We start from the raw sequence: 15290 nt of genomic DNA on the forward strand, positions 1-15290 counted from the left end.
TTCTTCGAAATGCTGGCCTTTAGTGTAATATCATCTCTCCTGCCCTTATCTACCACCTGCAACTCGAGATAGATCTTTCAGAATACTCTCCTCTTTCACCTTTTAGAGTTCCATAAAACAAATTAGCCATGTAATCCCCATATCTATTCCTAGAACTACCTCTGTATTTTCTAAAATCCTCGATCGATAAGCGAAATTAGCAAACGAAATCCTTTAGCTACAATTTCCTGCCGAAGATTCCTTCAGATAAAATCCATTTGTTGCTTAACTACCAACTCGATTCTTATCCAAAACATCTCTAGGGAAAAACACCCACGACGCAAGCTAAAACCTGGCTCAAATAACCTTCTGGCTCTCCCATATTTAAGCCAAACCCAAAGGTCAGTCCACGTGCCATTGTCCAAAGGCCGAGCAGGTGAAGCATGAAATGCATTTCCACACAACCCGACCTCGAGTCTGTGGCCCATTGTTTTTTGGGCCAGAAACACCCACAGTGCGTGCGCATATGCAAATATTTTTCAAAGAGCAGCTGCCCCGAAAACAAAAGAGAAGCAACAGGCAGGATCAAATAGAAACCAGGAACAGGACTACAGCAAACAAAAGGTGGATTGCCTGTGGAACCTGCTGCTGCAGTCCAGAGGCCCTCCCTTTGAGGTATTTGCATTCTGGTCGAGGCCAAAGTGAAGTGGCCGGAACAGATGTATGTTTCACCTCGAACTTTTGGTCTATTGCACAACCAGAAGAGAGATCAACAAAACGAGAGCTAAAGGTACGGCGGAATACTCCGAAAAAGATTCACACATCTCGTCTCCTGTTCTCCTGTAAAAAATCACGCTTGAGTGTGAATTGCAGTTCGATGTGGATTTATGGTCATATAATAGAGAGCCAAAGAGCAGTTCCCAGAAAGGATTTGAAGCAAAAGCACGTACCATCTGAGAGGACACAGAACTCAATTGAGATCCCAGGCAGATGTCTTTTTTTGACTCTGAATTCAACATTCAAATCTCTCAATTTTGATAAGAAAAACAGATAGAATGGTACCCCTTTGATGTGACAAATCAATCTGGCGAAGGAAAGGATCTGGCAATCTGAAAGGATTCTTCTATTGATGAAAGGATTCCCACTCTCCAAAGAAAGGTACAAACATTTCGAGGACACATTTGTGTGTCATGTTTGCGCAAAATTCCCCCTCCGGCAAGCTGCAAAAATATGTATGACAATTGTTAGATGAATAGCCCTCAGCTGATATCTATATACGAGTGGAAGAGGGGTTAAGTGTGGGTAATTTGCGCCATTGACATCAATGGGTTAATTCAAATGTTGATCAAACATTGTGGGGGCACGGCACTGTGGATACAAGATACAAATACAGCTGTCAATGGATTTCACGCGTATTCCCTGAAAGGGTAGGGGTTTTTATGGAATAGGGTTCTATGACTATATGTGGGATAAGAAATGGAAAATATACTGGTTCAATGGGGAGTCTAAAGGAGGAATGAAAGGTGGTAAACTCCCTTAGATAAAACATTCATTGCAGAGGCTGCCATCTCTCATAGTTATTGGACTTTCAATGCCGTACTTTCACTCATTGAAAGTAGAAGTACTTCTTGTTGAAATCTTCTACAAAGTGTACCCATAGATATATCGTTTTTTAGGTAAAACTTGACCAGCATCTTGTAGCAGAACCACCTGAAGGGCATACCCAATGAGAGGCCGAGACACCCGCACTATTCCATAGAAAGAAGTCCCCCGCAGGGCCAAAAGGCAGCGACGAGCTCTTTTGATGATTCCTTGATTCCTTTCAGAGGATTCCCAAAAGAGATTTTGCTTTTTTAAGAAGCATCGAAAGAAGTCGCTGCCAGCATTGTGCGTTGTGTGTGCGTGGAGGACAATGCTCCAGGCCAGGCCAGGCCCTAAAAAAGGAGCAGGACGAAGACGAAGACTGAAACTCGGACTGATCATGCGTGGTGTGATGTGTGCGTTGCAGCCTGTTGAAGGAAGAAACATCTGCCCCGCTCTTTAATGTTTTTTCCTTCGCTTCTTCTCTTTTTATGCTCCGTCTTCTTGTACATGGAACAGGATACTTACAAAGAGCTACAAAACCAGGCAGAGAGTGAGAGGCAGACTGTACTTCCCTCACTCGCCCGCTCACTCTGTCTCTAAAAGGACTCGCTTGTCATCTAGGAACAATGTCAAGGTCAAGCCCAGGAGCACGTGTCCTGCCCCGGCCCCTGCCGCTGCCTCTGCCATCTAGTAATTTTTACCAGTACTTTTTTTAATAGAAAAAATCTCTCAAAAACACGCAGGATGTGTGCGTATCCTGCTTTAGTCGGCAGCATGTGCCCCACGCCAGCCAGCCAGCAGCTGTCACTAACGATGATCATCCTGTCAGGCGACAGGCAGATCCTTGGAGCGTGCGTGTCCTTCGTCGAAGTACTTTGAAAGCGTGAATGGAAAAAAATGATTTGATATTTTTTAGTCTATTTCCTGTGGTGCTGCCGTGGATCCATCCACACAGCTGCCTCTGCAATTAGCATATTGCCCTGTCCTGCACCCACATAATGTCATGTCCTGTGCCAGGACAGCAGCTGCTCCTCCTGCGTATCCCCATTCTATTTTGGTGAATATTTGGCAATTGCCTTCTGGTCTGTGCTGCAATCCTTTCGACAATTGCCTCCATTCGATGCAAACATTTGACAATACCCGGATTATCCTTTGGCTCAGGGCTCAATCCCTCAATTGTTTTCGCAATTTTGATATGATCCTTTGACAATTTTTGCAACTGTTTGGATTTCTATTTCCATTATATAGGGGACACTTTTGAAAGGGGTTCCGTGTTGTTGCAGATGGTTTCAGCGATCTTTCGTATGGCTAGCCTTTATAGATATAGAAAACTGTTGGATCTATCATCAGAGTATACCATGAAGCTTACAATAGAGACAGGGCTTTGTTTAAGAAAGAGATTAAGTTAGAGTTCTCGAAAGATCACTGCAGGAGACTTTCTTTGTATGTAATCTTGGTGCAAAAAAGCCTTTGTTAGGCTTAGGCTTAGGTTTTACTAGAAGAACGACTTATCCTTTTATAGAAAGTAGATCAGAAAGAGTTGCCGGGTCTTTACTTTTCATTTTAAACTCTTTATTTAATTGACTTTGTTCAATCTTATGGTATCATATACCACTGTTCTTCACTCAGGAACAAGTTATATGATTTTGTTCTCCCTTCTCTTTACTACCCTTCAGTATTCCTCATCACCTTTCCACCTTTAGCGGCCTCCCAAGTATTACACCTTATCATTATTTCAAAGGTACCTTCACCATCTTTTAGATACCACATCTCTCTTCAAGGATCATAACTCATCATTTTCTTATCACATCGGAAATTAAAAGAAAAACTAATTCCAATTAGGGGACCTAGAAATCTATGGAAACCCCAGCAATATTTCAAAGGAATTTCGGGGCATTTGTCGAACAGCAAGACATTTGTTTGTCTACTATTTTTTATGGAACACGGTCTCAGGTGAAAGACAGGACGCCTGACCATGTCCTTGGCCAGGTCCTGTCCTAATCTCTAATCGCCCCGTCACGCTGTCCCCTGAACTGAAGGCAGGAGAGTAGAGTCCTCACCTCGGACTCATTTGAGACGCTTTAAAACCGGCGATAAAGATCGGCAGGTTCAAGCTGCCGGCAGGAGACGGCAGGTAGTCCTTTGCCCATTGTCCTGCTCACGATTTGCGCTCTCCGTGTCCTGCAGCCGTCCTGCAGCAGCTAGCAGCCGGCATTTAAAATGTTGCAATGTGCATTGTATAATTTATATCATAATTCTCCATGCATTGTCCACGATCCCGATGCGGTCCGGACCTGGTCCCTACTTTATGGCCATCCTGCACTGCAGCTTTATCCTGTTGCTTCGTCCTGGGGCTTATCTTGATTTCAATTGTAGCTGTAGCTGGACGGGGGTCTTTTTAAAAGAGACAGAAAAAAGAGAGAATTGAGACATCTGGGAATGGGAATTGCTTGATTGATTTGTGGGTGCAGGAGAGAGCGAAAGAGAGAGCTTGGGGATCAGCGAAAAAGAAGGCCCTTAAAGGGTTAGTAGGTAAAGACTTTAAGACCCATATTTTCAAGTGGAAAGATAGAGATCCCTACCAAGAAACTCTTCAATCTTTTCGCCCAAGATCTGCCATTTTCTCCCGCCCCATGCCCATGATCGATCGATCCATTGTGATCCTTTGTGATCCTTTTGTGAATTTCCCTAAATTTCCTTAGAGAAGCATGTAATCCCCTTAAGCCTCTACGCCCAAAATCAATTATAATCGTATTGGCAAACAGATCGCTTCGGGGTGTCACCTTTCTTGGTGCCCTTCTTGCAAAAAGAGCAAACGACTTCCTGCCGATCATGCAAATTATTCTTTGGGCGCAAAGGAAATGCTAGAAGGAAAAACCCATAGAAAACCTGTTCCGGAAACCTTTGAACCTGTAAGTTATATTGAGGAGTATTTTCCTTGGGAAAATTTGCCCACAAAACGATGATCGGTATACAGCAAAAACTTCCGGTCTGGCGCAAAAAAAAAAAAAAAAGAGGAAGCGCCCGCCGATTCGGATGTCGATCGGAAGACAAAAGATGCGTAGGGTAGGTAGAGAATCAGAACCAGAACCAAAACCAAAGCCAGAGAGAGAAGAGATCTCTCTGTGTACCTGTCATGACGACAGATGCGTCGTTCCAAGGATGCAAAGATACTCCAGAGGATGCGGAAGCGACTGCCTAAGGAATCAAAACAAAAACCAAGAAAAATATAAGAAAACATATGAATAAGAAACGGAAATAACAGCAGTTCCAGTTTCAGACCCGTCCCCCATACCCAGTCCTCAAACTGCGATTCCTGTTTTCTCGAATCTCTGTGCAACAGTTGTCCAAAAAAAAATCACAACTGTTCCTTGTCCGCGGTTTCGTTTTTGAATTTATTTCCATTTTTACAGCCACCGAAGCAGCCATCCATCCAGGCAGTATGTTGCCTTTTCTTTCAGCGGTTCCTCCATGTGTGAAGAGCATTAAAAACTGTGGAGAGGATGGCTGGAGGATGGATGCTGCGGTTTGATAATGTCAAACATGTGTCCACCGAGACGCTGTGCATGCCTAATGAGGATGGGATGCACCTTTTGATGGCTGGGAATACGACAAAGAGGTCCCTAACGGCAATCGAACATGTGGGAAGATTCTCATTCTGATTGAAAAAATAGTCAATGGGAAATGAAAGGGGTTTGTCAGAGTGATGGAAGTTAGGGAAGTAAAAGAGATAATGGGGAAAAGAATGTTAGGAAATGATACTGTAAAGTGTTGATATGGATTTTCGACTCATTAATAAACTTTTTTATAATTCTGATGATATTTTCTAGCATATAAAGCACCCAAAATGGATGAGGATAAACAATTTTAGATAGAAGCAGATCAATAATGATCGAATGACTGATAGAAAAGGGATGTAAAATGAATGAATGAAAAAGTGGGAGAAATCCTAGAGATATGAAAAGATTTTATATTGAAAATAGCACTTCCTAATAGCAAAACAAATCCTAAGCAAAAATAACATCCTTATTTCATCATCTTTGACAGTCAACCTTTCCAAATATCTATCCCCCAACAGGCACTTCAACCACTGACAATCCAACAATCTGACTCATCTTTAGACCCCAGCGCCACTTCACACCAATTTGTAGTCGCCTCACATTATGGCCATTTGCATTTTGTCCAAAAACCGCACGAAAATGGAGCATTTCGGAGCCACATTTCGAATGCTCGATGCGAATATTTATTGCCGGAGAAACCCCAACTGCATGCGGGAGTTAAATGTAACAAGATTTCAATCGAAATGATGCACAATGAATAAAAATAAATATATATAAATTCAGGAAATTAATGAGCCATATTTTTGCGAGGCAGAGAGCCAAAGACAAAGCTCGAGGCTGGGAAGCGCGATCGATCCTGGTCTGGGAACGAGGGCGTGATGATTGCATTTTAATGAACAAATTAAAAATCAATGCCCAACCGACAACCGACCGACGACTGATGATAACACGTACATTGTACTTAAATTAAACGAATCGAAACAAAATTTGTTAACTTAAAAGAGGGACCAAGGGGGTGCTGAGAGGAGGAGTACGTACCTTTAAGAACTGTCGATCGAACACCGATCGTGAGAATGGAAATGGCGACAATGTCGAATGCCGAATGCCGACGCTGCTGCTGTTGCTGTTGCTGTCTTCGCCTGCCTCCTGAACCCCATAAATCTTCATAAGCTTGTCACGTTTCCAGTGCAACAGCTACTCGTAAATATCTGGCAGAGAGGCACAGAGAGACCCACCAAACCACTGGCGAGAGTCTTCTTCCCCCCCAAAAAAAGCAACCAAAAAAAGAGGAAGTTTAAGAGTATTTCGAATAAAGGATACCTGGGCCTCGGAGCTTGATAAATTCTTCCAAAAAGTTCTCTAAATAATACAGAACCTAAGGACTGTGGAGGGTTATATGAAATTCAAGCAGTAAGAATTATAGGAACTTGTTGAATTTTAATAAATAGTTAGATAATGATTTTTTGAATCTACATATGAAATTTGAGGGTGATATCTCTACAATTGTGGAAACTATGACCTCAAATCATGATCATTATTGGACTCAGAGAGGTTTATGATCCTTACTTTATGCCTGTAGCTTTCCACTCTTCAAGACTCCTCCACGAATCTAGTTCCAAGTAGCTAGTGCTCTTTATCATACTTTTGATAGTAAATAGTTTAAAGAACCTCCACAAGCCCATACACCCTCCTACACCCACCTTTAAAGGGTACCACACACCAAAAAAATAAAATTAAATAAAAGAAAACTCACTTCATACAGAGCTCCTCAGCGGATTAACAATTATTTTGACATCAAATAGCCGCACGCCCGAATCGGACGAGAGAGTTTTGGAGCTCAACACAGGGTCTTGGTTGCGGGAGTGGGGGAATGGGTCTTGGATCTTGGACTCCCTCGCTCTCTGTCTCTCTCTCCTTGGTGACAATTGTCGTGAGTGTCTGTGTGGTGGCACGTCCGTGGCTTCCACTCTTCCACTAAAGATGCTTTCTGGACTACCGTTTTGGGGCTGTGCGGTGGGACTGTGGCTATGGCCCTGATTTTGGAAGTCAGTGCACGTGTGCCTCCGCGTCCCGTCATCGTTGTCGCCGGTCGTCGTTGCCTCCTCAATTTGTGGCAATGTTCAATGAAATTTTTGGTCATAAAAGTTGTTGTTTATCGTTAATGTTTTGCATTTCGGAAATGTTTAAGGCAATGGTAATGGCAGTCATAAAGGAAAGGAGTTCAACAACATTTTAGAGGTACCTTGGAGGTTAGTCCGGTTATCCATTTCTTTTCAAAGGGTACCGATCACCTGGGATCGGTAGTTGTTTGATCGAATATTCATGCGATTTGGGGGTATTTTCTAGGAATTATTTTGTATTTTTTTGAATTTCAAGAGAAAGAGGAAACGTGTTTATCTTATACACATTTTGATCGGTTTATTCTAGCTATTATTTCCTCTATATTTCAACCAAAGATTGGGATTTAGATTCCACTTATATCTGCGTGTATTCCTCCACAAAGATCTCCATAAATAACCTATATTTTTTCCCTTTCAAATACATAATTTTATATCCCAATTCTCACCCATCTTCTTCTCTAATCTATCCCCAAGAATTCCCCAAACAATCTTTAATTTTAAGACATAATTTTGTATCCCAATTCTTGACCATCTTCGTCTAAATTCTTCCACCAACAAAAATCAATGTATAACTTTCTCAGTTCCCCTTCTTTGGGTGTCTGTCCGATTTTGTGGAGTGAAAACTTTTCCCAGGCCCACAACTAAGTAGCAAAAAACAGAAGCAAGCTGTGTCCCTCTCCCAACTCAATTGCTGACCAGTGCTGCGGCTGCGGCTGCTGCTGCCTGAAAGAAAGCCCCAGCTAAAGCCAATTGGTAGGCCAAACAAATGCCGACCGACATCTCATCAGAGATTGACATCTTCATCATAAATAAAAGTGAAAAAAAAACTAGTTGCTGCGCTACAGTTTTCCACACAAAGATCTCAATCTGAATGTGGCAAGTGAATGCCAATCAAGGAGACAAACAGACAGCAAGAGACAAGTTACGGGGCATAGGATACCATCATACACTCGTAACTATAACAATGCCATTGACATTACAATCACAATTACAATACCCATTACCAGTCGAGAGTGGAGTACGAGTTGTAGTCGTCTCTAATGAAGACATGTCCAAGCGAGGGACTCCGCCTCATAATTACTCCAAAATATTGCGCCTGTCTGCTAATGGAGCAGGCAAATAGTCCATGGGTCCATGGAGGAGCTCCTTCAGTGACGCATACTTAATTATCGTGGCAATGGTGTGTGGCACGCCCGCCCCCTTGTTCAAGCTAGGTGTTAACAAATTCATTTCACTTGGGGGAAAAAAACTGTAACTGGTTTTTGCTCCATACAGCCATCCTCTCCTTCACGGTGGCTCTATCACAGCTACATGGCTCTTTAATCTTCTGTGTTGGTGCCAGAAAGAGAGAGAGAGAGAGAGAGAGAGAGAGGCGGTAACATTATTTGCATGCTGATTAGCCTTCAATGCCAGACCAGACAGAGGTTCCCAAGAGACAGGTTGCACCTTACTTTCCCGCCCCAAAAGAGTTTTTCCCCCCCCAAGAGAGTTGATGATCTATTAGCTCCAGACCCCGTCAGACTGCTCCAATTTTCAACACTTTTGACGTGGCTGTTAATTGATTTAGAGTGCCAGTGTCCGCCATCTCCATCTTGGGCTCCGACACCAGCATCAGCAGCAGCTGCGGAGCAGAGGTCTATGATTATAGAGCGCCACTTGCTTGTTATGGCCACAACTCTGACTGGCTTTGGCCACTGTAATGACTCTTTGCTGCCCCGCTTGACGGTGGTAATTGTTGGCCATTTTACTCTCTGGCATTGTACGTGCCGTGCCGTTGGATTGGGGATATCCGAGGGAATCTAGGGGGTTTCCCCGGCTGGACAAAATGTTTGCCTGACTACTCAATCGTGCGGAATTGACAACTTTATTAGCAAGTGGTGGGCGGTGCAGTCTCTTCTACGGGTGAAATGAGCTGAAATTATCGAGATTTATTTATAGCAGGAAGACTCAAAGCGATAATTGATCGATATATTGATGGTCAGAGCTCTTTGGAAGAGTCTTGCAGAATGTAAGAACTTCTTTTATTGGCGTTTGGGGTAATAATCGAGACTGATATATCGCAGGGAAATCGAAATATCCATTTTCCTATACTTCTATTTCTACAATAAATTCTGGAAATAGAAATCTGTGTAAAAGGACAGGAAAATATCCCAGGGAATCCCTATAGCTATTTCTATGAACCTTTCCACTTAGTGCACTCAAAACCCAACTGTACTTAAAACAATTGAACTACTTTACAGAGAGAGAGATGCCCAAGTGGGACCTTCTTCCTTCAGCCAGCAACATGTGCTGGAAATTTCCTCCATAGAACATTCCGCGAAAACAAATGTTTCGAGAGACAGAGAAATACATTTAGGGGGAGAGGAAAACACAAACAGGGTCAGTGGAAACACCTTGCAAGGGGCATCAAATTCGGCTTGCCTTCATTTTTTTACGCTCGGCGGAGAATCAGAGACATGTGCAACAAGAGCAACAGATTGTGGGATTCGGTTCGCATAGAGGGTCGAGTAGAGGGTCAGGTCAGGTCTGTTCGGTTAGGTAGGGACAGCGATACCGAGTGCAACAAATGAAACGAATCACAGAGCACCAGAGGATCTGCTGCTGCGGCTGCCAGTTGGTGGTCGGTGGCAGCAGGTACTTCCACGGAGGATCAGGATGCTGATCCTCAGAGAGCAACAGGCTGGCATTCCATTCCTTCTCTTTTTTTAACATGCAGGAAAGATTTACTTTACTTTTGTGTGTTTTTCTCTTTTGGTAATGGCTTTTGTTCTGGATCCTGGCAGCTGCTGCTAAAGGATCGTAGCTCTGTTCTGTAAAATGGTTGCAATCACAACAGATTCCCTGCTTTAGATGGTATCTTGTACTGCTGTAGATAGTATCTCCTACTACTCGAACTGTTGCTTCAACTGCTACCCGGGAGAGTGCGAGAGAGTACTCGTAACTATGCCATTCCAGTCGTGCCCCTCCCTGTCTGGCCAATGTCTTCTTTAAGGGCCCTTTATGGGCTTTTGGCCAACGCCCCAGCGATTTAAAAGCGTTCAAATAATTACGATTGCCATTACCATTTGCCATTTCCATGGAATTCGTTCGTTCAGTGGCTTCTTGATTCGTATTCGTGGTCTGCCTTTTCTTTACAGAGTTTTTTTATGTAAAACAGTCGATTGAATGTCTGGGTAGCTAATGAGCTGTGGGTCTATGCCAAAGCGAAATTCCAAGACGCCACAGAGTGGTATTTTAAATGGTTGATAGAGGAGTGGGAAGAGCTGATCAATAAGAAAGAGGTTGACACTTTCCAGTTCTCAATAATCATGAATATGGTTTGGTATTTTCACTGGGATTATTGTCTGGGATTTATCAAGATTTAAGGAAAATTTATATTTCTGTTGACTGTTGATTAAGCAAGTATAAACCATCTGACTCATGTTTGATGACATTTCATGTCCACAGCACCAATCAGCACTTTCAGATGAGCGGAACATTCAATATTTAGCTTGCACGCGAGATTTTGCTATTTTATATAGTGCTTCTTCTGTCATGTTGATAGGGAAAGCAAAAGTGTTGACCACAAACTCTCTCAAAACCTTCCTTTCATTCTACATACGAAACACTTACATAAACACTCTAATACACCCCAAAGGGAACCTTCTTTTATCCAACTTTCAACCCATAAACCCTTTTTCTTTTCTGTGAACACACAAGCCATACAAAAAAGTGGGCTGTGGCCTGTCCTTCCACCATATTTAATCAACATTAAGCACAAATTATATACATTTTGGTGGACAGCGGAGTACGAGTACCTTTTATAAAGAAGAGCTTAAATTTTATTGCTAAAATTTATCGAGTGGAATGTTTGCGGCATGTTGTCGCTCGTTTATGCCACACACATACACGAGAAATTAAACAACAAAAAATACTTGAATAAATAAAAAAAAGGGAGTCAAAAGAGACAAAAGTGAAGCCTGATGGTCACCGGCTGCCACGAGAGAAGGCTTTTTGGTGTTTCGTTGTTTTGGTTTTGGTTTTCCTTTGCTTTGTGTGTCGCGAAGCCAATCAAAATCTGTTCCAGGGGCAGCCAGCAGGTTGCAAGTGAGGATTTTTGGGGCAAGGCATAACTAAATGATCAGCGTGCAGCGTGGTTCGGGATCGGGATCGGGATCGAGAGTGTGCGGTTTTTAATTACACGGCGCGCCATGGGGACAATGTTGCAGTTGGAGTGTCTCCCTTGTGGGTCTTTCTGCTTTTGTTGTTGGTTGTTGGTTCCTGGGGCATATGGCACGCGTTTGGGGGCATAGACCCATGAAACAGAAGGACAGCTGCGGCTGCTGCCACACTGTTTGCACAGCTTAAAGTTTGCCGAGCTGCTGCCGTGTGTGTTAACATTGCCCAAACATGCCACAAAAGGACACAGCAGCAGCAGCATTTCCTTTTGTGGCATCTTCGTTTTTCCCCCGAAGAACAAGCCAAGAAGTCAAAAGAAAAAAGGAAATCGTTCTTTTTTCCTATTTGGATTTCTTTCAGGGACTCTACTTCCACCCCAAAACGGCAACTGTGTAAGGACTGCTGTGTCCCATTGTTGTCCTCTGACATCTTTGCATTTTATGGAATTTTCCCTCTGGCATTGTGCTGATTTTTCATGGCTGTTAAATTGATGGATTGCTGTGCGACTTTTGACACCACATACAATTGCATTTCCTCCTTAGTGGAGTTTTCTCTCTGTCCTTCAAGGAAAATCTTAAGCAGCCATGGATAATGCATAGCGAAGGAGTCGGGCATTCCGATTGATACTGACATTTACTAGATTTCTGTTGGGGATTTTTCTGTGACATTTTTATGGACGTCTCGTTAAAGTTTTTGAGCCAAGGAGCCACATATGTGGGGTATGCCACTCGTTAAAGTGTCAATCATAAATAAGCAAATCCATTTGGGGTTCGTTTGAAAAGAGAATTGTATTCGTATGTAATTAGGGGACTGTTTTTCTGAAAGAAGATGTTGGAATTAATCTGATTATTTAGTGTCAAATAATGTACGAAAATGGTATCTAAATTATAGGATTTATTTTGATTTATACTTTACGAATATTTGTCTACAAATGGAGGATTCTATGGGGCTTTATAGAATAGTTCTAGAAGAAAGGAAATGGTCATAGATGCTATACAAATTATAACATTTTCTAGTTCTTGTATACATGTGAAATTGTAATAATTCTTCTGTAGTACCTTAGAAATAAATTTTCCAATAGCCAAGAAAATCCCCCTGAAGTGGCCCTCTCCCTAAGTAGCATTCTCCTCCCCCAAACCCTTTATTCTGAGATGCACTTGTCTCAAGTGAAGACCAAGTACAAACACATGTGTGTATCTATTACCTCTCGGAGAAGTCTTGGGTTTCGCTGAAAGAATCAGCTGACAGCAACCGGGAGATACGCTCAGAGATGGAAGGGGATATGAAGGAAGTCCATGGAGATACACAAGGGACAAGGGACATGGGACAGAAAAGTCAGGAAAGCGGACGCAGCCACTTGAAAAATCCACCTGCGCGACTGGAAACGATCTGGCGATCTCGAAGCGAAGAAACTGCTGCTGCCCTCTCGCTCTCTACTGCTATATATAGTATCTCTCTGGCTGTCTCCGGAGTCTCTGGAGTCTCCTCCTATATCTCTGGCTGTCTCTTTCTCTGGATTTTAATTTTGGTTGCGTGGTGGCTGTTGCCGATGTTGCTGCTGCTGTTTCTACTTCAGCAAACTGCAGCAGATTACCTAAGTTGAGCCCTTAAGTGTGTTCCATATCAGGTTTATCATTCGCTGTCATTGTCGTTGTCGTTGTCGTTGCTGCTGCTGCTGCTGCTGCTGCTGCTCCGAAGACAGGCATACGCTTCACTGATCCAACGAACCAGCAGTCCAGCAGACCAGCGGACGAACGGATTAAATATATCATTTTTGGTTCCCTCTTTAATGAAAGGGTTGAGCTTAAATTCAGTTCAGTCGAATGGTTTGCAGCCAACACCTGAAAAATGCAGCCTACTCCGTAAAACGGAAACTTTAAACACTAAATATGCTTTATGAAGAAAGTTTTTTGGGGGTAGGAAATATACGAGTACTATATGTATATGGCCAAGTGAAATGATTGATATTGAGGAAGTTGCTTGGTCGTATCTTGCGGTTATATTACAAGCTGTTTCCTTCCTTCCTTGGCAAAAGAGGGGATTTAACACTGGGAAACACTTCAGTGAAATGTTGGATTAATAAAATTAAGATATAGATATAAGAATAGGTAATAATTCTTTAAACCGAACACCAGTAAAACTATGGTATAAAAATCATTCATGATTCAACAATAATCTTAGTTTTCTTCCTGTAAAATCTTTTTGGCACCATCTGGTATTCGATTTTAATCCCTAAAAATCCTCTTCTTTTCTCTGCTAAAATTTCTCTCAGTGTTTTTGCTAAATGCCTTTGGTATATCAAGCCCTTGGCTAATAAAGTCTTTAGCCAAGAAACTTAACAATTAAACAGAGGGGCCTGCCAGCAGCAAAAACAGGGTGTTCCAGTCGAAAGCAGAATCCATCGCAGTAACCCGAAAAACAAGCCGTATCTTTCAATCCAAAACAGTAAACAGTTTGGAAAAAAAGTAACACTGTTATAATACACATAAAAGATTTACAAAAATGTCGTTCAACTGGAGACACTTTCCTAAATTATTTTTAGTATTACCAATCATGCACCTTCTGCTCTCCGCCGTGGTTAAAATCGAGTCCGCCGAACAGCAACGTATGCGGTTGTTGGGTAAGCAAATAGCTACAGATACAGAAAGTTATAGGCAGGTTCTATATAGATTTTATACCTACAGCCAAGACCAATGTGGAGACCATTGATGCAGTCATGAAGCGGCAGAAGGAGGACGTAAAAGAGTGCTAAAGCCACACACACCCTGTCTGGACAAAGAGTTACCCCGACAAAGAGTAAGCCCAAAGCACAAACCCCTTCGAAAAAGAGTTATCGACAAGTGAAACGGAAGCAGAGTCAAGGTGCAAGCCCCAAAAATCATTACACCTGTTCGAGGGGAAGATGTGAGTGTAGAAAGCGTGGAAATCGAATGGAGAAGAGACCAGAGACCCGCGAGAGACCGTTGCATGACAGCCCCCGAAAATTGAACGCTCATAGTTCTACTTGCCACACATCAGGGGTTGCAGCGGTTGTCTTTGGCTTTTGGGGTAACTCTTTATATTTTTATTGTATCTGTCTTCTTTTTTTTGGTCACGCTGCCTGGCCGCTGCACTTTGTTGCATGTGGCAGGCGACACAAATGCAAAACCAACGGGAAAACCTTCCCCCCTCCCCACACCGAAAATTAATAAGCTTAATGAGCAGGCCGTGGCCAGTCACAGATAGACATCTGCAACAAGTGGACCCCCTGGTGGCAGCTGCATCGGGATTTTGCACGAAATTTCCTTATAATTATTATAGCTTAAATATATCGTGGACCTCTGCCGAATAATTAGTATTTCTTTTAGGTGGAACTGCAGCTGCCTTTCCTTCTGCTTCAAGGATAACCCTTTGCCAGGCAGCCTGTCTGCCTATTCGTATAGGTTTTAATTAAAGTTATTTATTATCTATTCATCAAAATTTGGCCACCAACCAAAGGGTTGCCTGTGAGTCCGAGGTGTGGCAGATGGAAAGGTTTTTATTTGAATCCTTGACTAAAGCAGGACTATGGTGGGCAGGTGGAAAGGTGAGAAGTATGCGCTAAGGAGATAGATAGAGAAACAAATGGATAATGATAAGTTTTGTATTAGAATTCTCTACCTCTACCTCGAATTCCCTCTCAGAGGTCTGTGTTTTTACCCAAAAATTTTGGTATGTCAAACGCTATTAGAACCTCAAAAAAAACACAATAAATTGTTTCCTAAAATATACAAAATATGGCGCTAATTATGAACCAATTTAAGGACAAACCATAATTATCATTCAAGTAATTTTCCCCCATAATATTTGTATTCAAAATTACTCGTAATAAATCAACAAGAAATACAAATAAAATATGGAAAAAAGCCAA

General features: G+C 42.4%; 1 protein-coding gene across 1 annotated transcript; it reads left to right on the plus strand.

The window, feature by feature from the left end:
* Positions 1-13903: 13903 nt before the first annotated feature.
* On the plus strand, positions 13904-14732 carry LOC113567271. The gene is made up of 2 exons (XM_026994552.1): positions 13904-14021; positions 14086-14732. The coding sequence occupies exons 1-2, from the start codon at positions 13904-13906 to the stop codon at positions 14151-14153; spliced, it is 186 nt and encodes a 61-aa protein (XP_026850353.1). The 3' UTR covers positions 14154-14732.
* Positions 14733-15290: the final 558 nt, after the last annotated feature.

This window comes from Drosophila persimilis, unplaced genomic scaffold, assembly GCF_003286085.1.
Source record: "Drosophila persimilis strain 14011-0111.01,24,50 unplaced genomic scaffold, DperRS2 tig00003933-arrow-pilon, whole genome shotgun sequence".
NCBI classification, from domain to species: domain Eukaryota; kingdom Metazoa; phylum Arthropoda; class Insecta; order Diptera; family Drosophilidae; genus Drosophila; species Drosophila persimilis.